At 46.7% G+C, this 27,917-nt stretch overlaps 1 protein-coding gene across 1 annotated transcript; it reads right to left on the bottom strand.

The window, feature by feature from the left end:
* Nucleotides 1-130: 130 nt before the first annotated feature.
* STRC (stereocilin) lies at nt 131-15,879 on the bottom strand. Its single transcript, XM_063091445.1, is given in 29 exon segments — nt 131-219; nt 423-570; nt 666-763; nt 1,025-1,173; nt 1,357-1,499; nt 1,889-2,044; nt 2,638-2,807; nt 3,424-3,580; nt 3,801-3,891; nt 4,070-4,266; nt 4,682-4,817; nt 6,413-6,525; nt 6,640-6,763; nt 7,553-7,611; nt 7,986-8,111; nt 8,596-8,661; nt 8,815-8,982; nt 9,165-9,203; nt 9,502-9,684; nt 10,019-10,151; nt 10,416-10,531; nt 10,650-10,836; nt 11,019-11,185; nt 11,355-11,465; nt 11,564-11,626; nt 12,590-13,856; nt 14,631-14,655; nt 14,744-15,554; nt 15,841-15,879. Coding segments are annotated over 29 exon segments (5,331 nt in total).
* Nucleotides 15,880-27,917: the final 12,038 nt, after the last annotated feature.

Raw genomic sequence — 27,917 nt, 5'->3', positions numbered from 1 at the left:
GGGTGGAAAGATTAGCATTTTATCCATATTCCTCAGCTTCCTGAGAATAATTAGGATGCATTTCTATTTGCACTTTATTCATTGACTTAAGGTTTCTCTCCAACAATTTCCCTCAGCTATAGAGATAGGCTCATAGCAGGTGGCCAAGGAAGCTGATGGTCAATGCCAGGGCCCAGGAGAGTTGTGACCAGTCCTGGAGGCGCCAGGCTGTGCTTCGACCTATAATGAAACAGGGAATGAGAGGCATATCACAACTCTGCTCCCCAGGAGCCATTGATACTTGGAAACCAGCTCTCTGCCTGTAGACCCATTAACTCCAGGGATCTCCCTGGGTGGGTTCTAAGGGCCAGACAGCACCAAGTTAGGGGGGTCATGTTCTGAATCAGGAGATTGAAGTTCAAGCTCTGTAGACGGGAACTCACCCTGCTGTTCTGGGATCTCCTTCCCCTCATGCTGGGCCCATGCAACTGCTCGTCGCTGCTCAGGACTCAGAAAGGCCATTTGCTCAGGAGTGACAGCCACAGCCTGAACACTGGTGAGACTAGATAGCTGGGTGGGGCTAAACACCACCTGGGGGTGGAGGCAAGAATCAGTGCATCCATGTAGCCCCTGTTGGGCTCTGGCTCTCCTGTGATTGCCCCAGAGCCCAGTTCACCAATACTTACAGCAAATTTAGGAGCAGGGATGACAGAAATGGCAAGAGGCGTAAGGCCCTGGATCTGTCCCTGCAGCAGTGCTGAAAGAGCCAGGTCTGGGATCCCAGCTATTGAAGCAAGTGGAATGGGCATCCAAACACTTGTCTTGGACTTGCCTTCCCCCTTCTCTTCAAGCCTATAGAACTCCTCCTCCAACTACTCCAAAAGGACCCTACCATAGACGTTCCCCAACACACTTCCAGCCCCTTACCTAAATGCCTTTTCAGACCCCCACCTTAAGGATTCCAGGGTAGTCCTCCACCCAGTCCACCAATGGTGTGGAAACCAAACCCTCGCAACTAGCACTAGCAGTGGCCCAGCTTCCCCACCTGCTATTGTGCCAATTTCAGTGAAGATCTCAGGCCCCCAGTTACTAACTGGGCCAAAGCCACCAGGCAGCACAAGGAGCTGGACCAGAACCTCCAGTTGTTTCTCAGAGCACTGGAGATGCAGGTTGCCCAGAAAGAGAGCTGCTTGGCTGTGGGAGAGTGGGAAGGAAGGGAGAAGATTCAGCTTCAGTGGTAGAGGCTGTGGTCATGAGGCAGGGAAAGAGAGCTTCAAATGAGTTCTCCTCCTTCACGGGACCACTCCTTCATGATCCTTCCCTCCCCAGTGATCCTTCATCTCAGTACCACTACCCACACCCCCCTCCACAATTGACCTAAATTCCCAACTGTTGATATGCTGTAGTTCCTCTGGCCTCAGTCCACAGAGTAAGTAACCCAGTGCTGTCAGGTGAATGAAGTCCAGGTGGCTCACATGCCGACCACTCTGCCTTAGGAAACTGGAGACTACAACCCGGAGCTGGAGTGGGGATGGGGGACACAGGATAAGGAGAGAAGTCATGGGGAATTAATGGATGGGGAAGTGATTAGGGAAGTGATAAGTGCTACTGGATTATGTTCTTTTATTATTAAGACCTGAATATCCAACAGCCATAGGGAAGGTTGAAGACCCCCCCCCCAAAAAAAAAGGATAAAAGAGGGAAGGACTCAGGGAAAAGAGACAGGAGAAAGTATTATGTGTCCAGGGCCTCAGAGTCTCTAAGGTCACTAGTATTCAGTATTAAGAAAAGATTGAAAGAATGGTCAGGCAGGGTCACAGGAAAAAATTTCGGGGGCTTTAAATGACCTAGAGGACTGGGTCTGTGGGATGGATGCTTGAGGAGTGGTAGGGAGAAGGGTAGGTGTTACCTGGGTGGAGCTCCAGCCATCTATCTGCCCCAGGGTGCTCAGCACTCCCCAGTCCACCAGGACCAGCTCCTGTAGTTCCCGCTCTCCTAGACCTATTAAGAGCCGACCCAGCTGTAGGATCTGCTCTGGACGGAATCCCTGGGGGGGACCCCACAACTAGGAGAAAGAGAAACAATGTGAATAGAAAAAGCCCTGGACTGGGAGTCAGAATGCTGGGTCTTAGTCTTGCCTCTGACCTTAGCTGTGTAACTCTAGGCAAATCATTTGCCTTTTCTTTAGTTTCCTCAACTGTAAAATGGGAGAGTTAACTAAGGTGTTATTGAAAGACCCTAAAGTCTCAGTAGGAAAGAAAAGCAAACCCTAGTCAATGAGTTCTAAACTCATATGTGTACCAGACTCCACAGAGGTGCCTGCCTGCAGATACCCAGATCCCATCCCCAGAGATTCTTATTCAGTCAATCTAGCATGGGATCGTGGCATCAGCATTTTTAAAACCTGCTCCCTAGATAATTTTGATACACACTAAAATTTGGGAACCACTATTCTAGTCCTTCTATCCATTGTACTAGCTCCCTTTCCTCAATATTTATCCCCTCTAACCTCCAACTTGTGATCCAAACCCACTAACTCTTTTATCCCGTTTCTATCACCTCTCACCCAACTCTCCATTCCCTGTGTCCTTCATCACACCCAACCAACTTCCTCATGTTTTTCCACCTCAAACCCCAATTGCCCTTTCCATCTCTAACCTGCTTTGCCTTGCCCATGGCTGCCCGTAGTTCCTCAGGCCCAAGTTGTGGGTCTCCTGCAAATAGTGCCAAGCAGTCCTCAAAGTCTGAGAGCTCCATCTCTGCAATCTGGGTTGCAGACCAGGCTGCTGGGAATGTTCCCCGTACATCTGCACAATTTGGCACAGGTTCTGAAGAAGGAAGGCAAGGCCAGGGGGTTCAGTGTAGCATTAAAATATGGAAAGAGAGATATATGTAGATAGAATGACCCTTCCAACTTTGGAGGATGGGGCAGTTTGGCTAACAAGGGGAGAGGGATTATTACAGGGTGAGATTTACAGGGTTCAGAAGATATTAGAACAAGAATTGATTGGAGAGGACAAGTCCCTCATTTTATAGATGGAAAAATGAGGAGGTTGCCCGGTGATTTAATGGCAGAGCTGGATTAGAATCCCCACAGGTCCTCTTCCTTCTAAGGATCTCCCCAGAAGAGAACTCTACACTTAGCCAAGCTAGAGATGAGTCAGCTATTAACAGAGATAAGAAAGGAAAATGGGGAGTTCTGGGCTAAAAACTCAATAGGCTATAAAATCCCAGAGCTATTGAAACCTAGATTTAGGAGAGACATTGAAGATCATCCTTCTAACCTCTTTGCTTTATAGATTAGAAAACCCAAGCCCACAGAGCAGAAGTTTTATGAACCTGCTCAATGAGCACAGCACACCTATAGCCCAGATGTCTGGTTGCATTGTTTGATACTCTTTCCTGCACACACTGCAGGACACACAAGTATTTGGGTAGTTTTACCTGGAAGATCCTCGGCGGCTGCCTGCACAACCCCAGCTACCAGGGCTGCTTTCTTGAGAGCAAGCTGTGGCCCCCCACACAGGCGTCCAACTCTGCTCTGCTCCCAGCTCTGCTGCTTTTCTAGAAGCCTCTCCAGGGTCTCTGGGCCCAAGGCCTCCTGCATGGAAACATAGAAGGAGGGTAGGGAGACCTGGACAAGGGCAGCTCCAGCTGCTACAGTTGTACAGCTGTAATTCCAAAATCCTATCTCTGTTTAGCATTCTCCCCAGATCCAGGCTTCACATTCTTTGCCCTTAACCTCCTTGGCTTTAGGTCCCCATAACCAGTTCACCAGTCCCTTCTATGTGTTTACTCCCTGCCGCGTTCCTTCACCTCACCCTGGGAATCAAGGATATAGACTCAGTAGACAGAGTGAATACTAGGCGTCCAGCTTGCTCTACTTCATCCTGGCTCCACAATTCTGGTTTCCTGGGGGACAGGAAGAAGATCATGGTCTGAGGAACCGAGGGAACTGTGAGGAAAAGGAAGGGGAAAAGAAGACATGCTAGGATTGGGGACACAGGGCTCCAAGGAACTGCCACTGATGATGGTGGTTGAAGGGTGAGGGTGGAATTAGTTAGAATTTGAAGTTCTTGAAGGTCCATACCCAAGCACAGGCTCTTGCAACAGCAGCCATCCCAGCTCTGCAGCAAATGTCTCTCCTAGGCAGAAGCCCTGCAGCTGACTGAGATGGGACAGCAGGATCTGTAGGGGAATCCGTCGTGTGCTGTCTCTCCCAAGGAATCCGATCAAGGGGCCCAATGTCTCCAGCACTTCCCCTGAGACTGGGGTCTCCTTTGGAACCTGGAGAAGGGCATCAGTCCTAGGACAATGCACCTCTGACTCAGCGTACCAGACTTTCTGATCAAGATACCAAGCCCCTTGACCTTCCCTCCCTCCTGCTCCCATCTGAGCACCCTATGATGTTCATTGCCTTTGTTCACTTTCTTAAACAATGAGCCCAGACAGAAGCAGGCAAAAAGACTAGGAGGTGGAATCCAAGGGATTTCGACTCCAAGGGATAGGGACAAGAAATATGAAGCAGGTTATCAAAGAATAGAACCCAGAGGCAGATCTAGGGGCTAGAGCCTTATAAACAGGAACCTGTTTGGCAACAGGAAGTGGGGGACAGGGCCTAGAAGACAGTCAGAGAGCATTGTATGAGGGGCAAGAATTGCCCAAGAGCAGCATATCTGAGTCTGGTAGGGCGAAATCTTACCAGGTTTTGTAGTGCCCTCTCTGCCAAGGCTGCCTGGTGGAGTGGGGTCAGTGCCAGCAGCTGCTCTGGAGCTCCTTGTACCAGCTCCACCACCAACATAATGGTTTCATTGGACAGTCTGTCCATCAACTGGACCCTATTATAGCAATTTGACAATGGGGACACTCAGTCAGAACTGAGCCAAGTTGAGAAGGGACCACAGAACCCCCCGTTCTCCAGACGAGATGTAACACCAGACTAAACCCTGCGACTCTGGACAGAAACTCATGTTAAACAGCTCCAGAGCCAATTCCTGCCATTGTGCTTGAAGGGAGAGAATAAAGGAAGTGGCATATTTCTACTTTTCCTGAAAAGAAATAACAAACAGTCCTACCTTATTTAACAGACTGAAAAGCTCCAAATATTAGGTACCATTAAAACATTTCCCCATTTTACAGATTAAAAAACTGACATTCACAGAGATCAAATGGTGGAGTCTTACTCCCAATTCCTGTTCTTTCCACAGGGCCACCCCTCCTCTACTTGTGAGGAGGTCCCTTCTTATTTGTACAGCACTATACAATTTACAAAGTTCTTTCAGCTGATATCTCATTTGATCCTTATCACAAGACCTGGGGTAAGACAGGCATTTTTCTAAATCCCTCTTTCACAGATGAGGGGTTCACATTTTTCCAACTCATGGTCCAGGATCTTTGACCTTATCCAGGCCCTTGGGATTCTAAGTTATCTCAGAGAAACAACATATTTAAACAGATTTGAATGGCATTTACAAAACAAAAGCCCCTTTGCCCAGAAATCAGAAGTGACATCTTGTACTCTATCTAGGGTTGCCAATTCTGGAACTGGGCTGAGTTGTTCAAGAACTGTGGAAAAGCTTATAGAATGCAAGGATGGGGTCAACTGCTTTTGCCATCCCCAGGAAGACTATGACACCAGCCTTTTCCTACTCTGACAGAGAGGACGTACAGATAAAATGGGAAAAGCAGGATATAATGAGATACTCATAATCTCCGGGCTGGGAGGAGCGTTATATTCATCTAGTCTTCTCTCCCCACAAGTCATGCTTGAATCTGCTCTACAACATTCCTGCCATGGGCCATCCAGCTTAGGTTTCAATAGCTCCAATGACCAGGAACTCACTAGCTCTATTTTTCTGATATTGTGCAAAAATCTAATTTTCATTCATTAATCCTAGTCTTGCCCAAGGGGGTCATTCAGAAATATGCTAATCTAATTTCTACTAAGTAGAAATTTCTACTTAGAAATCTAATAGCCCCTTGTATTTGAAGGTTTATATCAGATTTTTTACATACTTTCTCTTTTTAAATACTTTTTTTTTTTTTTTGGCAGCTTGCTGGTATAGGGATCCAATATTTTCTCATTATCTACTCCTCTGAACACACTGAAAACACAGTGCTCTAGACAGACTACAATCCTCTGGGGCAGAATTGGACCAATGCCTCCTTTATTTCAGATATGTTATCTTTATTAATGTGGCCTAGGTTATAGCAAGATCACTTGGCAGGTCATAACACAGTGTCGCCACCCTCAGCTGTTACATGCTGGGGCCATGTTCTGGTAACCAGTCGATACATAGAGAAACTTTGAATAAAATCCTCTGTTTTGGGCTACAACTGATGTCAAGGAACTACCACACAGAAAACCATCACCACTAGGGCATTTCCTAAGGGCAGGCCATCTGGATCCAGTATCTCCAGCCATAGGACTTACGGTAAGTCCAGAAGTAACCTGGTATCCAGTCCACTCAATTCTGGCCCCAGGGTTGTCAACTCTGGCACTGGCATTATCATCCTCCGCTGTATCTCTGCCCAGATACAGGCCCTCTGTCGGACAAGGTAGGGAAGCAAGGTCAGGACAGAGCTGAGCGTGGTGGCTGGGTTCTGCACCCAGGGTCCCAGCCTCCCTTCTCCCACTAATGCCCAAGTACCCCCTCTCACCAGGCTCCCTCGAACCCCAGTGGGCAGTTGATAGATCATGTGCACCACTTCAAGGAAATCTACCACCAAGCTGATCTGCTGCAGAAACTCACAGGACATGCCGCCTGCCAGAGTGCCCAGATCCCTGTGGGTGCATGAGTGGGTAGATGCTCATTCAACACATGCTATACAGCCTGTCTGCTCTTTTATATCAGCACTCTCAACACAAGTACAGATATTCATTTATGGTAATTTACAGCTCAAGAAATGTTTTTGCATAGATATCCTCATTGGCTCCCCAATACATCACTGCTGTTTATCAAAGAAGAAAATAAAGACTTACAGAGGTCAAGTGATGTTCCCAGCATCATTCTACTAGAAGAGTGGTAATCTGAGACTAGAGCCATGTCTTTAGATTCTAAAGCCCATGGTTCTTTTACTGTGGGTGTAGGTAAGGTGACACCTACTTATTCTTGTTTGGCCAGTGGCTCTGAAGTCAACTTGAATTAAAGTAATAATAGCAAATGTCTATTCAGAGTTTAGACTGGGCCAGGCACTGTTAAATACCTTATATGCCTTACCTCATTTAATCTTCACAATAGCTATTTATGAGGTAGGTGCCATTTTAATTCTCATTCTACAAAAGAGAAACTGAAGCTTAGGTCAAACGACTTGCTGAAGAGCACGAATAGGTGACAGGGCTGGGATCTGAACCCAGGTCTTCTGAGTCCCATCACTCTAGTAAGGATAGGCATGGCACTATGGAAGGGCAGGAGGGAAAAGGAAGGCGGAGCCAGGAAAACGAGGCTGGGACTATGTGTCATTTATCCCAGTATTTCCAATTGCATATAACATGGCACCTGGCATATGGTAAGTATTCAATAAATGTTAGTTTATTAACTAACAAACTTACTACTCAACACAAGTTACTCACTGCAGATTCCTGAGGGTCAGGTTATTAGGCACCTCTATTTTCTTCCAGAGAAACTGTGCCTACAAGAGAGAAAAAGAAAGAGGAGCCACTTCCCAGCAGAGATATTGCCCAAGAACCTAAGATGCCTTGGGCCCAGTCCTGGCTCTCCACTCCGTGGGCCCCACCAGCCTCCCACTCTCCCAAATGCCCATTCCTCTCTGAGAGAGAGAGACAGAGGGAGAGAGAGAGGGAGAGGGAGAAGGAAAAGAAAAGGGAGAGAGAGAAGGAGGGAGAGAGAGAGAGAGAGAGATGAGAAATAGGGAGGAGGGAAAAAGAAAGAGCAAAGCAAGTCACATTATAAGTGATACTACGGATAAATTGTCAAATAGGGCTGAGGCATGGGTAAAGGAGGTGAAAGAGATTGAAAGTTCTGAGGTTACATGGGGAGAATTACCTGCTGCTCAGACCAGGGCAATTCTCGGTAGCGCCTTCGGTTCTCCAGAAGAGCTGCAGAGTCCAGTTGTAGCAGCTTTAATGGGAGCAGGGGAAGCAGGCAGTCTGGCCAGGTGGTAGGGATGGGCTGCTGGTGGTGATGGGTGTACCAGTGTAGTGATAGCTGAGAGGGTCTGGACTCAGCCCTCAGAGAAGAGGAACCATGGGGGCAGAAAGGGACCAAAGCTAGGATAGGAGTGGAATGGCATTTGCCACTGTAGCAATGAACATCTAAGAGCCCTCACATAGAAGGCTGTTGTGGTCAAAAGTTGCTGCTAGTTAGGCACCTGATAAACTAAATAAAAATCGCTTAGCTTCTCCGAGGCTTGGTCTTTTCATATGAAAGCAGGGTGGCTGGCCTGGAAGATTTCTCAGGCCCTTCTGGCTTTGGTGTTCAAGGACAATGTGGGTCATGCTGTCCTGCATCTGAAACTGGGAGTTAATATCTATATGGGTACAGAGCTAACCTGAATTCTCAGGACCACTGCAGGGGGAGTGTGAAAGGCAGCACCAGCCATGTGAAACTGCCCTGGAACAAGCAGAGGAGCTCAGTTGGGAGCTCTCACACATACCTGACCAGGGATACACACAGCTGCACCGGCACCTGTTGTACCCACATTTTTAACGCCATCTTTCACCTGCATGAGAATTGGTGGTATCTGTGTGTATGTTTTGGTGTGTAGAATGCAGTGGGGAGGCATGGGAGGCCTTCCCTGGCCACAAGGAAGTTGCCTTCCTCCCAACCAGAGTCCATATCCCTGATTGTCTCATCCACCCTGCTACTCTCATACCCGAAAGGTCTGCAGCAGCGCTGCGGTCTGGCAGGCTGAGAGGCGTGACAGTTCAGGGGCCAGGCAGGAACAGGCTCCAAAGAGAACTCGCCTAGGGATGGCCTGGAGTGTCTGGGGGCTGAGGCCTGGCAGCAGAGGGTGCAAGGAGCAGAGATCCTCCAAGGACAGCTGAGGAGCAAGAGAGAAGAGGTCTGAAGAAGAGGGGCAGGGTCGTGGGGAAGAAAGCAATCACAGTGCAGCAAGGCAACAGGTACAAGGGGAGCTGAAAAGAAGGAGGGGGCAGATGTAGGAGCCAGGGAAAAGGGGGACAGAGAACTCCAAGGGGATGTTGAGAAGCTACCACTACTCACATCATGCCTAGGGAGGAGCCGTCCAAGCAGCAGGACAGCCTGTGTTGGGATGGGACAGGAAAGAACAGCTCTCAGTTCCTAGCAGCCAAGTCCTAAGCTGGTCCCTAAGGGCCTGCTCTGCAAAACTTCCAGCTCCCTTTCAACCACCCCAGTGATCAGCCTAATTCAGGATCCTTCTTGATCTGAGGAAGGGGAATGAGGGAGTCCTCCTTGGGACAGGATTCACCTCTAGTGCTTATCCAGGAAAAGGAGGGGCTGATGGTATCCCTGAATATGATTCTCTTGACTGGGACTCCAGGAGCTGGAGAGTGGATGCCAGGGAGTGAGACAGGCCTACCTGGGCAGGTGTGACACTGGTTCCCTGCAGGGCAGGAAGCATGGCTCTAAGCTGGGGCTCTGACAACTCCTGCAGGAAGCGGAGGCCCAGCTGAGGGAAGAGAGGGGCCCAGACTCGCAGCTCCCGGGGGCTCAGCACAGCTCCACCAGATGAGCGCAACACCCCCAGAAGTTCATATGCCACCTGTAACCAAAGAAGGTTTAAGACTGGAGAGAAAAGACAGATAAACCTTGAATTTCCTTTCTAATCCCATGTCTGGATTTCCCAGGGCCTGGGCTAGGGCTTGGAACTAGTGATAAGAGTGGAGTAGATTAAGTTCAAGATAGCAAAGCATATATTTGGGTACCATAGACCAGATGGGGTAGGGCCAAGAAGAGGTGGTAACAGATAAGAATGGCCATGGAGTAAGGAAAGAAGGTGGCAGAGGCAGTATGGGGGGCTGGCACCACTGTGCTTGGGCTTGGCTGATACGTTAGGGGAATCCTGGAGTCTTATAGGTCTGTGCCAAGGGGCTCACCCGTCCTTCAGGGCTGAGGGTCCCGTTGGCCGCACATTCCAGCAGCCCCCGTTCTACCGGCCCCATTGGATCACTCAAGGGTACCAGGCTCTGCAGCTCCTCAGGGCTCAGGAAACAGGCGAGGGGCCCAAGCCTGAGGAGGGCATGAAGCTGGCCTTTGTGTGGTCACTGAGGCTAGTACTAAGGCAGGGACTATGTGGGTACATGGAGTAGGCTCTCTGACCACTAAACTAGAAAACTGAGCACCATATATAGACCTCTCTCCTGGAGCCCTACACTGCCTGAGACCACTGCCTACTCTCTTGTCCTTTTCTTTCTAGGATGCCAACCCTAGACCACGGCAGCTTCTCTCTACCTCTCCCACTGGGCCTTGGTCACCAATCCCATAGCCACTCACCTGCGCACCTGCTCCTTGCCATCCTGGACACTCTGGTTCACCAGGCTGCGCAGCACATGTCGGGCATGCCCTGGCCCAAGGCCTGCTGCTGGCCAACTATCCTCCAGGGCCTGGATCTGAGATGGGAAGGGTCAGCTCGGGAGTCAATGTGGGACACTTGTGGGGTGGGGACCACTAGGAGACATGCCACTGATAGCAGATGAGCCAATCAAGTGAAGAGGATGATTCTCATACCTGGTGAGGGCTGAGCTGCAGAAAGTTCTCCAGAGGGAGATGGGGAAGCAGGGGTAGTACTGCCAACAGCAGCTCCTGGGGCCAGGCAGGCACTTCCCCAAACAGTTCAGGGGCCAGCAGTCTTTTTGCCAGAGCCTCCTTCTGTTCAGGCCTCATTCCTGGGCTATAATCCCGGATGGCAGCCAGGCTGAGGAGAGTAATAGGTCTTAACCCTTTGCCTTGTTCCAAACTGTTGTCCCCTGGCCCTCTGTCATGGACAGGAAGGATATTCTCAGGAAGGATTTAATAGAGAGGAGCTCTGGATGAGGCCGCTCTAGGAGGATGGGTTTGACCCTGACAGAAGAAGGAGGAGTGGTGCAGGGACCTTACACGCTATCGTTGGCCAACAGGGATGGTGGGAAGCGCATCAGGTCAGAGACAGCCAAGAAAGGGATGAGTGGTGACAGGTCAATGAAGAGCTGGGAGGTGAGGCGTGGGTACCGCTGGAGCAGCAGGGCTGTCAGGCGACCCAGGGCCTGTTCCTCAGATGGTGGTACCTGTGGGGGCAAGAAATGGATGTTGGCTTTGGAAATGCTTAGTATCCTTGCCATCTCCTCTATGGAGTTCCTCCTCCCACTAAGATGAGCCCTCTGAACACTAGGTTCCAGGTGCCCTTGATCCCTAGATTCTCCCTCCACCCTTGCTCCCCTCTTCCTCTATGCCCACCTGCAACTGGGCCCAGGAACGTTGCATGAGTGTCAAGAAGCCCTGAGCAGCCTCCTTTTCTGCTGAAAGCACCAGCTGCTGGAGATTTTCCAGTGGCATGTGCAGGTATGCCTGGAATAGGAGGTCATGGCACGTATGGCCTCAGTAGGCAGGGACCTCAGGCCATGGTTGCCACCCGGCTCGCCTATATGCCCCTCCCCACCTGTTACCTGTACTAGAATCTGCAGGGCCCAGACACTCTTCTCCCGCTGGAGCAGATCCCAAAGCACTGGCTGGTGGGAAGAAAAATAAGATGCCAAAGGAGCTGTCTTCTCTGTCCCTCCTGCAGCTTCCCCAGGCATTCCAACTCCATTTGCTGTGATGATGTCCTTCATCTAATGATAATATGTATCTCTTCAGATATTAAGCTCCTTTGAATCAAGGACTGTGTCACTAATTTCTCCTGTATCCTGTCCCATGCCAGGTCCATAGTTGGCTCAATAAATACTAGTAGACTTTAACCAAATTACTATAAGTCTATTTAATTCCATCTCACTGGACCCAGAGCTGAAAAATGTGGGCCCTTACATGGAGTAAGGAATCTTTGATACCCTATAGAACCTAGCAGAGTGCTTTGCACATACAGGCACTCAATGAATAAATAGTATTTAACGTACTCTAGCACCTTCATTCAGAAAGCCCAGAAAAACTAAATTAAATTACTTGCCTAGGATTACACTAATTTCTGGCTTAGTTGAACCTAGAACCAAAGTCTTCTGATTCGTGGTCCCCCCGAATCTTTCTTATTCCTGCCTTATCTTCCCATATTCTGCCAGCCTCCAATTCTCACTCTCTAGGGAGAGAATTAGAGCACTCTAACTTGATTCTTTCCATTCTGAGCAGAAAGGGGGAGAGCCAAAGAGTCTGAAAGAATGAGATAACATTTATTACGTTTTTATGTATCATGCACTGTGCTAAGCCTACAGTATGTATTGTCCGATGTAATGCTTATAACCACCCTAAAAGAATGGTACCATTATTACCTCCAGTTTATAGATGAGAAGAGAAAAGTATTGCTCATTAAGGTTACATAACTTGTCCAAGATTGGTCACAGAACTAAGATGTGAATCCAACCCTGTCTGACTATAGAGCTGTGTGTTTAAACCACTATACTATACTACTACCTCTCAGTATTAGAGGAATTCCCCTGGAGGCCCTTCCCTGTTTCAGCTTCCAACCCTGGCAAATCACTCACGCTGAAGCAGGCCAGCAGCTCCATCTTGCTCATACCAGTAGCTCCATCTTGCTCATACCATAAAGTGGGTTCAAAGCCCGGTGGGGTTGGCTGCTCCTCCTGTACCAAGTACTCCCCGACTGTCCGCAGCACGCTGTGCCGACCCTCTGGGCGGAAGGCATCCCAGAAGGAGCAGTTGTCTGGGAGACTGGAGAGCAGCAGGGCCCGACCCAGCATTCCCTGGGCCTCAGCCCCTCCAGCCCCTGGACCCAGGAGGAAGGTCAGCAGACGCAGGAGATAGTGTAGGCGTGCAGGGTGGGCAAGGGCTGGTACAGAGGACTGACAGCGTGGCAGTTGGGATAGCATGCCAAGCAGGAAGGGGCCAGGGGCCAGGCAGAGGGGTGATGGTCCCAGTGGTGGCAGAGAGGGCAGAAGAGGGCCCAGCAGGCCTTCTAGGAAGCAAGTGTCATTACCTCCACGATTTATCCTGCACTGGCCTGCTAGCCAAGGCCAGAAGGGCACTATTACCTCATACATGGTGTCATTGGCACAGACCATGACCAGAAAGCTGCCCCCATCTGGGCAGCGTTCCCCACAGGGACCAATGTGGCAGGGTGGAGAAGCAGTGACATCTGGGGTGGGGCCCTCACACACATGCTGAACCCAAGCCTGGTTGCTGGGGGGCACAGCCTGCAGACTTGCCTCCCCACACAGTCGCTCAGCCCACAGAGTCTTGTTCTCCAAGAAGCAGCCCCAGAAGATCTCTGGGGTGAGGGGAACAGGGGGTGGGCCTTCAGGGCAGCTGGTGGGGGGTGGGAGCAGGCCAGCACAGAGCCGCTTTACCAGGTGGCGGTTGGAGCTGGACAGTGCTGAAAAGGAAAGATTGCTACAGATTGCATCCAGAAACTGATCAGGCAACTGGTCATGGCAGGCCTGTAGCCAGCCTTGAGCACCTGGTGCCCATGAGACTGCATACCACACAGCTGTCTGGCAGATGGCAGCGGAGCTGGGAGGAGGCTGTGGTGTGGCAGGCTTGGCATGCTGGCAGAGCAAGTGGATGGAGAAGTTGGAAATGCTATAGGGTGGTACTGGGCCTGGGTGGTTCTCGCAGAGGGCCTCCACAGAGATGGCTCGCCGTTGGCGAGGGCTGATGTGGGCTGAGGGCTGGGAAGCCCTTGGCAGAGGCACACCCGTACTCAGGCAGTGGAGGAGGGCAGGGGGTGGGGGTGGTGATCCAGACAGAAAGCCCAGCGCCTGAACATCCCAGGAAAGGTTGTGTCGGACGCCCCTGGGTACAGAGGAAGGAGTAAGCAGGATCTGGTCAGTGCATATTTCCTCCAGCTTTAGATTCTGACCTGGCCCAGAGCCCTGCAGGGGGGCATGAAAAGCATAGGCTTTTCCAAAAGTGAGGTCCCTGAGAGCATAGGCATTACTGGTTTAAATGCTGGGATGGGGGAAAGAGGAGAAAGATCTGTCCTCCCAAGGCACAAAATCACCTCGGAGCAGCCCCAATTGGACTCCCTTCTGTCTGCCTCATTCCTTCTTTCTCATTTATATGCTCTTAGGTAGCTTAAACACAGTCCTTGATAGGCCTCGTATCAAGAAATCTTCCCAGCAACTGAATTTGTCTAATTGTCCTCTGGCACTATTGTACTGAAAGAGTAAGAGGTTGGAAGAATTCAGTCTTCTCCTTTTTTTTTTTTTACCATAACCCATCTTTATTAGCTAACATTTATATAAGCACAATGTGCCAGGCACTGTTCTAAGTGGTTTACACATACACTATCAATTCATTTAATCCTTTATAACAACTCTGCAGTAGCTAATATTATCATTCTTATTTTACAAATGAGGAAACTGAGGCATAAAAAGAGTATGTAAACTGTCCAAGGCCACATGTCTAGGAAGAAGTGGAGCGGGGACACCAACCCAAACAATCACACTCCAAAAACACTAAGCCTTACTCCTCTCATCATTTTTCTCTTTAGCTCTGAAGGTTGATGCCTTCAGCTCTCCAGATTTCCCAGGCCCAATCCTTCAGAATTGGTCTCCTGTTACTTACCATAAGAGCAGCTGTTGAAGGTTACCTAGGAGGGAAAGAGTAAGGGATAGAACTGCCCCAATCTCATCCTTCTTGCCCTGCCACCTCCCAGCCCCATCCCTGGCAGCACTCACCTCCCTGGCACTGCCCATTGGCATCGGGTTCTGGCTGCCCCAGAATGGAAAAGACCTCATCCTGCAGGGAGTGAGTGACACGGAGCAGCCCCTCCTGGAAGGCAGCATTGAGGGGGGCCCCCACTGTGCGTAGCAGACCGTCCCAAAGAACCCCCTCAGAGCCCAGCTCCCCTGTTGGGGTAAGCAAACCCAAGAGACCCTGCAAAAGGTGAGGGGCTGTCTCCCTCCCATCAAGGCCTGTGGCACTAGTGGGGTCCACACTGGGCTGCACCTGCACCAGGGCCTGCCAGCGTGTGCCTTCTAACAGCAGTAGCAGAGAAGGCAGCCAGTCAGCAGCCAGGACACAGTCAGAGGGCCCATCACGGGTGCATGGGGGCCGGGTAGGGGCAGGAGGACCCCCAGGAACTAAGGCTCCCAGCAGCACTTCCACAAGTCCACCCAGCACACCTGCCTGGTGCATCAGGAAGTCCCGAGGAGTCTGCTTCTGTCCCAGCAATGCCAGCACATCCCCCAGCAACCCTAGCATTGGCTCCCAGTCTGGGCTGCCTCTCAGTGTCACTAGGAAATCGTGGAGCCGGAGGGCAGGGGGCTGAAGAGGTGGGGGCTCTCCTACTGGTCCCTCCCCCATTCTCCCAGGCTTAAAGGAAGAAGAAATGTTGGCCAGGAATGCAGAGAACCGTGAGTGGCTGAGGGAGCCCTGGGGAGCCTGGTCCAGAGTGGAGAGCAATGACTTCAAAAGGGAGAGATCAGGGTCCAGGGACTGAGACCCAGTAGGGGCCAGGGTCACTGTAAGAAGGGAAACCAGAAGTCACTAATGGGGAGGAACCTAGAGCCCAAACTTAGACCTGCCCCTGAGTACAATTCCCTGCCTAGATCTAAAGATGAGGTGAGGGGATGGTGAGCCGAGCCCCTTTCATTGACCTACAGTAAGTCTTGGCCTGCTTTCTAAATCCTTATTTTTTACCTTAGCACCAGGCTCTGCTCCTCTTCCTCGTCCCTTTACCATTTATCTAACTGGTTAACCTCTGCATTCTTAAGTATCTTTCTAGCAACCCTCTCCTTAATCCCCAGACCTGCTCACTGATCCTCTCACCTGCACAGGACAGCAGCAGCAGGGGCCAGAGGCTCAGAGCCATGTTTCCAGGTGAGCACTGGTACTAGAGGTGAATTCTGGTTATTCTCACCTTTTGTGGGATAGCCAGGTGAGGGCAAGGCACTTCAGGCAGCCTAAGTCTCCACTGACACTAGAGTGTGGTCTTTCAGGAAACAATATCTGTAACCTGACAGCAGGTTTGTCATCTGAGCCACTGAATATCTGATCCTTTGGCTCTAGAGAAGGCTGTGCTTCTGTGAGAGGGACCAATGACAGGGGATTTCAGGGGGCCCTCGGAGGAACCCAGGGAGATAGCTTGAATTAGGAGCCAGGGATGCAGAAAGGAGTAGGCAGACATGGAGACAGAGAACTGGAGACCAGGGGTGTAATCTGGGGGTCTGCAGAAACTTATAAGAAAACAAAGAGGATACAAAGGAGATAGGGGTAAGTAGGACTTGAGGAAATTGAGGAATAAAGAGGACCTAGGAGAAAGGAACTGGGCAGCGAGGTATAAACAAAAAAGAGAAATGAAGACAGAGTTCTAGTTCTACAAAGAGGGGAGCTGCTTTCGATTCACTACCCAGAATTACAAAATGTTAAAAGCTGGGCAGGACCCCGGAGATCATATAGACCAAACCTTTCAACTTACGGGCAAGGAAATAGACCCGGAGAGATGTGACTTGCTCATTAGGCCATTCAAATGTTTGGATTTTCCCTTTGGCTCTCTCTCTGTGGCCTAGGTTATATATATCTAGGTTATTATAGAAAATCTGAGCTGAGAAGGGACAAACCAGATTAAATCACTGTGCAAGGGGGCTACATCCCCTACACACAGAACTGCTCATGGATCAGAAAGATCCCATTCAAGATAACTTGGTCTGGGGGCTGGCCAGTTAGCTCAGTTGGTCAGAGCGCAGCCTTGTAACAACAAAGTCAAGGGTTCAGTTCCCCTTACTGGCCAGTCACTGAAAAAAACAAAAACAAACAAACAAATAATCTGGTCTGGTCAGGATTAGAAGTCTTTCCCATCCCCTATTTCTATCTCCCCAAAGGCCTTTACTTGATACCAACCCTAAACAGTAATTCAACACTGAGGATCCACCCAAACCTTTATTCTGTCCCTCTTTCCTTAGAATTCTTCTCGCATTCTCTCCCCCAAACCTACACATTGAACTCCACTATTAATGTGCTTCTGCCCTAGAAGGCACATTTAGGATCACAGAATTTTAGAGGTGGAAGGAACCTGAGGAATCTTCTGGTAAAAACTTCTCATTTTATAGACAAGGAAATTGAGGCCCCCCCAAAATGGAATTACTTGGCCCAGGTCACAAAGGGAATTGGGGGCAATGCTGGGATTTTCCAAAGCAAGTCAAAAGTTGGGACCAGCAAAATGATCCATTGCATCATTTTGCTAATATCTTCCCTTTGCCCATCAAGGATACCACATGTACTATGAAAAGCAGAGAGCACAATCAGAGGAAGAATATGGCCTGTCTTCCCACAGCTTTCTAGCTCTTGGTTCCAGCCCATCCTGCAATCCATCTGAATTTCTGTCCTTGGTTCTATAAACAACTGTCTTATAACCAAGTCTCCTTTTTTTGCTTGCAGGGTAGCCAAAAATGAGATGGACTAGATTCAAATCCTGGTTCCAACATTTACTAGCTGTGTATCCTAGGGCAGTCTCTAAACCTTTCCATGTCATAGTGTTCTTTTCAGTAAAAAGGAAAAAATACTAGTATAGAGTTGTTGTGAGGATTGAGTTAGATAATGCATTTAAAATACTTAGTGTGATGTCTGGCATTCATTCAAAGACTCAGCATCTACCATGTGCTAGGCACTGGTACAGAATAAACATTCACTAAATGTTACTACTATTATTGTTAGAGTAGCTCAAGATGAATTCTTTTATTTGAAATGAAGAGAGTCCTAATTAATATAGAAATTACTATCCAGTAGTATCTTCAGTGAAAGACCTTCAGAACAAATACGAATATGGAACTAGCTGAGTCAAGCAAAGATGGGAACAATGAGGACTCCTAAAATCCAGCATGGAAATCTTCCTGGGAGTCCACATTATGCTGTAGTAAGTAATTATTTAAGCAGTCCTCTTGTTCTTAAGGATTCAGATTTTGTGCTGAGGATGAAGTGGTTAGGGTTTATAGCAAATCTATCAGGATATTTGAGTGTTGATTACTGCTTACAGTTTGATAAGGTTCAACTAGACTGAGAAAAGTTCCAACCTGTAGATGTCCAAATGGAAAGAGAGAAAAACAGAACAAGAAAACTGAAATTACAGGGGTCCAGAACAAGAAATTCATCATGTGTCCTGCTAAAGTGAAATGGATAAAACTGGTGGGGTAATTGGAACACTCTGCAATCTGTCAATTGGAATGGATACACCTGGCAGGAGCTAAAGGAGTTGAGAAACATCCTCACTCTTCAAAATCTCCCACAGGGCATTCTCTGCCTGACCAGAACAAATGCCTCCCTTTGTAATGTACTATTATTCTTCTCCCTTTTTGGTTTGCCTTTTGTAACTGAAACGTTTACTGCTTACCAGACATCCAAGTATTCCCCACATTTTCAAGATCCCTTGCATTGAGGTGGGCTCAGATTATGACTTTTCTCCAGTGGATTGTGACTGACCAAAGAATGTAAGAGTTAGTGAATGACCTTCCAAACTAGGGCTGGCCTGTGGCTCACTTGGGAGAGTGCGGTGCTGATAGCACCAAGGCCACTGGTTTGGATCCCTGTATAGGGATGGCCGGTTAGCTCATTTGGGAGAGCATGGTGCTGACAACACCAAGTCAAGGGTTAAGATCCCCTTACCGGTCATCTTTTGGGGAAAAAAAAAAATCTCTTCCTTGTTGAGGAAACTTAGAAATGGCATGTTGAGATGGTGGTGTCACAAGGCCAAAGTAGCCTGAAGCTTCAAATTATCACACAGTATTTATAGTTGATCCTCACTATTTGTGACTTAAGAATGCAGAGGCTAAATGGTTAGATAGAAGATAAAGGAACAAGTTGAGTTAAGCAAGGTGGGGATCATCGAGGACTCCCCCAACCCAGAGAAATTGCTTGGCAGTCCTCATTGGGATTTGAAGAGGAAGAACAGGTTTGAAGGAATGGTAATGAGTTCAGTTTGGGACATATTACAAATTAAGGACCTGAGGAATGACAAATGGAACTGTCTAGTAGGCAGCTGAATATTTCCCTGGGAGTCTCTAAGAGAGATCTGGGCGAAAATGGAATTGGAAGTCATTAGCATATACATAGTAGTTGAAACAATAAAAGTGGATAAAATTGGTTAGAGAATTTGTAGAATAAGAATAAAAAATGGCTGAAGACTACACATTTAAAGCTTGGGAAGAAGATGGCCAGCAACAAAAGTGGAGGAAAAGCAATTCAAAGGAAAACCTGAAGAGAGTGATGTCATACAGTCAACCGAGGAGAAAATTTTAATGACGTCCCAATGGTCAAAACAATCTGTGGTGGTTCTGAACTTTGTCAGTTTAGCTAAACTGGAATTAATTTCCAAGAATTCCTTTCTGTATGTGGTTCCATGCTATGGCTGGCCAACAAGAAAAATTTTTGTGAAATCTGGGAGGAAGAAGTGAAGCAATGAAGACCTCATGGTGGTTAGGGACAGACACAGATGTTGGTGGGGGAAAAGGTCTGGTTTGTCTTCATTGAAGAGAGGATGAAAAACAGAGAGATGAGTCAGATAAAGTTTCCTTATTTGGTCCTACAAAGGCTTTTGTGGGGAAATATGCTACTCAGAGGAAGCCACTTAGTCTTCAACATAGAAATATGTGTCATCTTACACTAGAATAGACTATAAGCTGTAGAACAGAGACTTTGCCCTGTAATACCCAAGAGCCTATCACAGTTACTGGCACATAGTATTAAACAAATAATTTGTTAAATAAATAAATTCATCGTATTCCACATATTTCTGGCCCACATTATAGAGGCTAAGAACTCTACCATGGTGATCAGCTTGTTGTTTCCACCCAGCTAAAGACTTAAAATATTCACTTCAGATAAAGGACAATTCTCTTTTACAAAAGAATTACAATTAATAAATGTAGAAGGAATGAAAGAAATAGAACACTATTGCAGTAATTACTGCATACAAGATCCACCAATGAAAGCAAAATTAGTGGGCAAAAGTTTAGGGAGAAACAAGATATTTGCATAAACTCAGATTATCTCTGCCCAAATATTTATCAATTATAAAGAGTGGAGAAACCTGGCAGATACCACCCTAAAAGATCCAAGTTAGCATCACCAGTAATAAGCCATATCACTATCATATATCCCCCGTATGATGTGCCAAGAAGAGCATTTCACCTCATTGGTAATTCTTCTAAAAATTCATAACCTCAATAAAATCATGAGAAAACATCAGATGAACCCAAATGGAGGGCTGTGTATAAAATACCTGACCAGAGCACTTCAAATGTGTCAAGGTCATGAAAGACATGTAAAGACTAAGATAACTATCACAACCAGAGGAGATTAAGGAGATAAGACAACTAAATACAACGTTGTATCTTGGACTGGATCCTAGAACAGAAAAAGGACGTTTGTGGAAAAACTGATGAAATCCTAATAAAGTCAATAGTTTCATTAATAGTATTTTACCAATGTTAACTTTTTAGTTTGATCATCATATCATGGCTATGTAACATATTAACATTAGGGAAAGCTAGATGACAGCACATGGGAATTATCTTTGCAACTCTTCTGTAAGCCCAAAATTATTTCAAAATAAAAATTGTAGAGTTCCGGTCAAGATGGCAGAATAGACTGTCCCCACTGTCACCCTCTCCCACAAATCAACCAATGTACAACTATAAAAATGTAACAACAGCCAAGCTGGGGCCGCTGGAGTGCAGGTGAAGAGGAGGAGAGACCTATGGAACTCATGAAGGTGGGAGAAACCACGATGAGAGAAAGAAAAAACTAATCTCAGCGTTTTCGGGCTGCAGCTGCTTTAATGCTGGAGCACATGGGGCAGGAGCCGGCAGAAACCGCAGCTGTGCCCTTTAGATGGAGTTACTTGGAGGCAGAAGGGGAGAAGAGGACTTTGGTGGCCCCTAGGACAGGAAGACCACTAATAGGGTTCCCATGGACCCATGCAGGAGCAAGGAGTCAGAACAGCTGAAAAAGGGGAGCCATTCAGAGGCCAGTGAGTCAACGCAAGGGACCGGTGCAGGGCCTGTCCCATGCGAACTGTTTGGAGCACAGGCGGTGGAGGAGACAGGCCCACTGGGAGAACACTGGGATACAGCAAGGATAGCCGATCTGCTCCCCAGTCAGCTTAGGACCACTCAGAGGAGACTGGTCAGGAATGCAGAATTGCGTGGGGTGCAGCTTGATGAAAAACTCAGGCCCAGATCAGAGTTTCTACACAGCCCAGGTGTACCAAGTATCTGCAGAGCCGGAAGTACCAATAAGGTCAACCATTAAACCCTGAGCTGCACAAAAAGTCTTCCCTAGGGAAACAGCAGCAAAGCAGCAATTTAGCTCAACCACACAGCTCAAGTACTGGTTCCCACAGGAAGTTTCCAGACATTAGAAGTAAGCAAAGGCTAAAAAATTAGTTCTTGCCCAGGCACACCAGCAATGCCTTGGGGTCCAACAGGGGCCAACAAGGAGCCAGGGGCAGGACCCACACCAACAACCACTCACAGGACCAGCACCTTGGGGCCCCGGCCAGGAACCCAAGCATTGGAGCTGAGACCGAACCCCACTCCCAAATCCGGGCACACCACCAATGCCTCAGGGCCCACCCGGGGACCTGAGGCTAAGAGACGGGGACTAGACCCCCTTCCCACACCCAGGCACACCATGATAGCGCCTCAGAGCCCCACCCAGGGACCTGGGGCATGGAGAAGGGGACCAGACCCCCCCTCCCACAATCAGGCTCACTGAGCCAGCACCTCGGGGCCCACTGGGGTCCAGGGCATACAGCCAGGGACCAGACCTGCAACAACCAGGCACACTGCGCCAGTGCCTTGGGTCCCACCCGGGGTCCCCCTCCCACATCTCACCAGTGCCTCAGGCCTGCCCAGGGACCCAGGGCATGGAGAAGGGGACCAGAACCCCCTCCCATAACCAAGATCACCATGCTGGAGCCTCAGGTCCTGCCCAGGGACCCGGGGTATGGAGCTGGGGACCAGACCCCCCTTCCACAACCAGGCACACCTCACCAGTGCCATGGGTCCCGGGGTATGGAGCCAGGGATCGGACACTCTCCACAACCAGGCACACTGCCAGCACCAAGGAGCATGCCAAAATCATCTCCTCCATGTGGGTGGCCCATCACAGCCACTATGATAACCATGGCTTTGTGAAGGCGGCTAGATGCCACAACTACCACACAGATGGTCTGCCAGCCACTGGAGTGCATTGACAAAAGAAGAGTCACCAGCAGAGATAAAGAAAGGAGGAGGATGTCTCTCTCCACAAAGCCCATTTCAGAGTGACGGAAGAGGCAACTGCTCTATGATTGTGTTGGGGACATGATCATGCCTCTCAGCATTGGATAGATCATTTGGGCAGCAAATCAACAGAGTAACCATTATTCTTTCAGAGGGAGAGAAGAAATCTAGGGTGATTAGAGGGGAAAGCGGGGAGGGAAAAGGGGATGGGGAAGGATTGGACAAGGGGCATAAAGAATAATTATGATTTGTAACAATATATATGCTAGTAATATTGATTTGATCAACATATCTCAATGTTGAACCCCAAAAATATGTATAATCAATTTTGATTCAATAAAAAATTTTAAAAATAATAAACTAATTAATTTTTTTAAAAATTTAAGAATATTTGTCCTACTCCAAGTCATCTTAATAGGAAAAATATAAACATTTGAAAATGTCTGCTTGTCTCTCAGATGCACACCTCTCCAAAGTGGTATTAAAAAAGTCTTACACTCACACACTGAAAAGTTTTTCTATTTTCTTTCTTTTTTTTTTTTTTTGTCTTTTTCGTGACCAGCACTCAGCCAGTGAGCGCACTGGCCATTCCTATATGGGATCCGAACCTGCGGTGGGACGCCGCGCTCCCAGCGCAGCACTCTACCAAGTGCGCCACGGGCTCGGCCCAAGTTTTTCTATTTTCAAAACTGAATATCGTGGTCAACACATAAAGAACATTAAAATTTTTGTTGAAAAAATCCTTTATTTGACAATTGGGGTCTGGCTGGTTAGCGTAAGCGCTCAAGAAATGAGGTGAAATGAGATCTAGGGATTCTCTGAGGTTTTAAGTCTTTGGAAGTATGATAAATATTTTTAAACTTTTATATTAAATTTAAGAACACAGTAACAATATACAGATCAATATAATAAAACAAAATTAATATATGTTCATAACCAATAATCTATTGAACACACACAAAAAGTTAAAGTTATAATACAGTTGGTTGAAACTGTACTGTTTTCATAAAATTTCTCTTTCCTTCTTGCATTATTTTTATATACTTTATGCTACAATAAAACAAATACTAAATTTTTCTGCTTCCAAGTGGAAATGTATTGTTTCATTATGTAATTTGAAGATATAAGTAATAGAGATCAAAAGGGAAAACTATGTTCCATAGTAAAACCTAATACAAGCCATGTGTGAAAAAATGTAAAATTTAGTTATATCACAACAATATCTAATTCTTAACTCCACTTCCAAAATGCTCCAGAGGAATCCTCAGAACTCTGGCATAGAGTTCAAATACTTTCCTTGACTCAAGAACCCTGGTGAGGGCTGGCCGGTTAGCTCAGTTGGTTAGAGCACCACCTCATAATATCAAAGTCAAAGGTTAGGATCCCTGGACCAGCCAGCTGCCCCCCGCCCTCCCCCCAAAAACCCTGAGGAAATCCATAGTAGCGGTACTCAGTCAGGGCAAGGATGAAAGGGAAGCTAGAAGATGCATTGCCAGTGTGACTTGATCCTTAGACCTTAGAATATTTATAGAATATTCTTGTTTAGTCAGAAAAAGTCTTGTTTGTTTTTGTTTTTCAGCATCTATTATCACATGGCTCTAGTCTTGCTGAAAAAATAATTTTTTTTGACATTTTTTTTTTAAATTGGAGAAGATAAAAATCCCTGTCTTCACAGAAGTTTTCATTTATTATTTGATCTTAAGAGGAGCTTGTCAGGATGAGCAGGGATTTCTGTCTTGTTAACCGATGTATCCCAAGTGCCTAGAACAGTGTTTGGAGCATAGGAACTCAAAAAAATAATTGAATAAACTTCCTTTCATTGAGGAAGGAATTAAAGAATAAGAGGCAGCATGCATAGACCATTCAAGTTCAGCTGTAGAAAGTCAGTTGGGAAAATTCATCAAATACCTATAAAGTAGTGCTTTTGAATCTTTAATGTACATATGTATCTCACCTGATTCAATAGGCTTTAGGGAGAGGGCCTGAGATTCTGCTCTTCTAACAAGTTACCAGGTGAAGCCAATTCTGCTGGTCCTCAGACCACACTTTGAGCAAAGCTATTCAAAGAGCATCTACTTTGTGGATAACTATATAAGATTTATTAAATAATGCTTCCATACTGTTTTATTATATTTATAGTATTCTGATTGCAAGGTCAGTGGATGTTCCAGTCCAGCTCTTACAGGACAATTCCTTTCTTGAAATTCTCTTGGCTCTAGGGACATTGTTCTAAAATGGTTATTCTTCTGTCTCTTCAGCTATTTCCTCTCATGCTTCTCTGCTGACTCTACTTCCTCTTCCTATCCCTTAAATATTCCTGTCCCAGGTTTCTGCCTCCGGCCCTCTTTTCTTCCATTAGTACTTAATGGAAATCCTTTATCTCTAATTCTAGTTGGTCCCTTTGGGGTGTCTAGGTATACAATTGTGTCTAAAAATAGTATTTTGAGTTCTTTTTTCTAAATATTTAAGTCATATGTCTTATGATGGGATTCCTAATACAATGTTATATATTGATGGGTTTTTTGTTTTTATTTTTGTTTTTTTTAAGATGACCGGTAAGGGGATCTTAACCCTTGGCTTGGTGTTGTCAGCACCACGCTCACCCAGTGAGCTACCAGCCATCCCTATATGGGATCTGAACCCGGGGCCTTGGTGTTATCAGCACCACACTCTCCCGAGTGAGCCACGGGCCAGCCCTACTGATGTTTATTTTTAAAGATATTTTCATTTTGTTCTTCATTTTGAGGAATGACTAAAATGATTTTACTTGAAATGTAATGTTGGTTCTTAGTTTTTAGATAATCCTTACTCCATTTTTTTTTTTTTTTTTGTCTTTTTCGTGTCCGGTACTCAGCCAGTGAGTGCACCGGCCATTCCTATATAGGATCCAAACCTGCGGCGGGAGCGTCGCTGCGCTCCCAGCGCCGCACTCTCCCGAGTGCGCCATGGGCTCGGCACTTTACTCCATTTTTTAAATTGAAATATAATTCACACAATTACCATTTTAAAGTGTACAATTCAGTGTTCTTTAGTATATTTATTATGTTGTGCAACTATAACCACTATCTAATTTCAGAACATTTCTATCACCCCAAAAAGAAACCCCACATCTATTAGCAGGCAGTCCAATTCCTCCTTCCTCAAGCCCCAGGCAACCACTAATCTACTGTTTGTCTCCATGTGCCTTGGACTGAATGTCCCCCAAAAACTTGGCCCCCACTGTGAGAACATTAAGGGGGTGGGAAATGCTGTTGTGGTAATTGAAAGATAAGTCCTTGAAGAGGTGGTTGGATTGTGAGGACTGTACCCTCATGAATGGATTGATCCATTCTTGGAATAGTGGGCGTGGTTCTGAGGGCTTAAAAGGGCACATGAGAAGCCATCTCTGCTTCTGCCATCTCGCAATGTGATACTCTGTGTTGCTGAAGCTACTGCCAAAGAAGACCCTCATCGGATGTGTTCCCTGGACTTTGGACTTCTCAGCTTCCAAAACTCTAAGCAAAAATTTCATTTTCTTTACAGTTCCAGGTATTTTGTTGTAAGCAACAGAAATGGACTAAAACACCATGGATTTGCCAATTCTGGACATTCATTTTAATTTTCCCTATCTCAGCTGTTTTAGTCCATTTTGTGTTGCTATAACAGAATACCTGGGTCTGGGTAATTTATAAGGAAAAGGGGTTTATTTGGCTTACGATTCTGGGACAGCTGCATCTGGCATGGGCCTCAGGCTGCTTCTACTCATGGTGGAAAAGCAGCAGGCAGCTGGCAGGTACAAGCAAATCACATGGCGAGAGGAAGCAAGAGAGAGAAGCAAGAGGTGCCAGGGTCCTATAAACAATAAGCTCTCGCGGGAACTAATAGAGCGAGAACTCACTCATTGCTTCCCCCCTCCCCCAGGGAGAGCATTAATCCATTCATAAGGGATCCGCCCCCATGACTCAATCAGTTTCCAACACTGCCACATTGGGATCAAATTTCCACATGAGTTTTGGAGGGGACAACATATCCAAACTCCATCATCGGCCTTTTCTCCAGACACACTCTTAGGTAGTGATTGCCTCTTTTTCATCCATCCATCCCTTCTTCATTTGGGTGGCAGCCCTTAAGGTTAGATGTAATTGACCTTGCCTCCAGTTCCAGGAGAAAGTGAGTATATGACCTAATTTCTTGGTCCAATCAGAGTGGTGCTCGGGATGATTTGGCTTACATACAGTTAATGCCCACATCTTCAGTGGACAGCTTGTTGAATTTTTACATCTATATATACCTGTGTAACCCCCATGCAGAGCAAGATATAGAATATTACAGCACTCCAGGTTCCTCATATCTCCTCCCAGTCAGTATCTTCACTTCAAGAATAACCACTATTCTGACCCAAAGCTCAAACGTTTTGTTCAAAGACTGAGAAAGGAGTTACTTGCTCTCTTCCCCTGGATGTGAGCATAAATAGGTATAAAGGCCTAGGAGCTTCAGAAAATTATCTGGCTACCTGAGTGAAGCCAGCCTGAGGATAACACAGACACATGGAGGAGTGTAGAGAAACAAAACCACAGTTCCAAAAGAGAATTTTTATATTAAATCATCCCTAAAGCTATACATACTACCTTTGAACTTCCCAGTCCTGAGAGCCAATAGAATAAGCTATTCATTTTTTAAAATTATTTAAATTGGATTTTTCTCAACTCAGAAAATTTTTTTTTTCCTTTGGTGGTTTAAAACAACAGAAATTTATTCTCTCACAGTTCTGGAAGCTAGAAGTCCAAAATCAAGGTGTTGGCTGGATCATGCTCTCCCCGAAGGTCCTAGGGGAAGTCCCTTCCTTGCCTCTTTCTTAGCTTCTGGTGTTTGCAATCCTTGGTGTTCCCTGGCTTGTAGCAGCATAACTCTAATGTCTGCCTCATCATCACATGGTATTCGCCCTGCATCTTCAACTCAGAATTTTAAACCTGGGTTAGTACCTTAGCTCTGCCTCTTACTTGGTAAGGGCCCTTGGGTAAGTTACTTAACTTCTTTAAGCCTGTTTTCTGATCTATAAAAGTGGGAGGATAATATTTTCTGTATATGGTTATTTTATGAAATAAACATACATTTTCTTTATATAAGTATCTTCATACATCTGAAGTACTCAATAAGTGAATTAATTTTTAATAATAAGTATTTTTAAAGACTCGAGTTATACAGCAATGGAATAGAATCTCTTCTAGATAAGAAATCCCCAGTAACTAGAAACATTAAGCACCAGCTGAATAATCCTTTAAGTGATATTCTAAAAGATGTTCCTGCTTTGATGGTAGATAGATTAATGCTGAGGTCCCTTCTCACACTAAAAATCTGTGGAACTCTTACTGATTTAAACACTGCCCTGAGCAATGGCAAAGAAGTGGAATAAGGGACTGTCTTTTGGCCCAGAAACAGGTAAAAATGATGTCCGTCTACGTTAATGGTGCACAAGAGAAGCAATGCTAGTAGAGTAGGCAATGGAAACAATACCTCTCAATTAGTTACATCAACAGCTCTGAGGCTCTTCTTACACCCACAGAGAGGCATTTATACACTGCATCAGGGAGGGAGAGGGTAAAATTAGGACTCTTATCAGGAAGTAGAGGTTGCAGGAAGGGTGAGGGCTACA

This window comes from Cynocephalus volans, chromosome 3 (genome assembly GCF_027409185.1).
Source record: "Cynocephalus volans isolate mCynVol1 chromosome 3, mCynVol1.pri, whole genome shotgun sequence".
NCBI classification, from domain to species: Eukaryota; Metazoa; Chordata; class Mammalia; order Dermoptera; family Cynocephalidae; genus Cynocephalus; species Cynocephalus volans.
The sequence above is the reverse complement of the archived record's forward strand: the minus strand, read 5'-3'. Positions and strand labels throughout refer to the sequence as shown.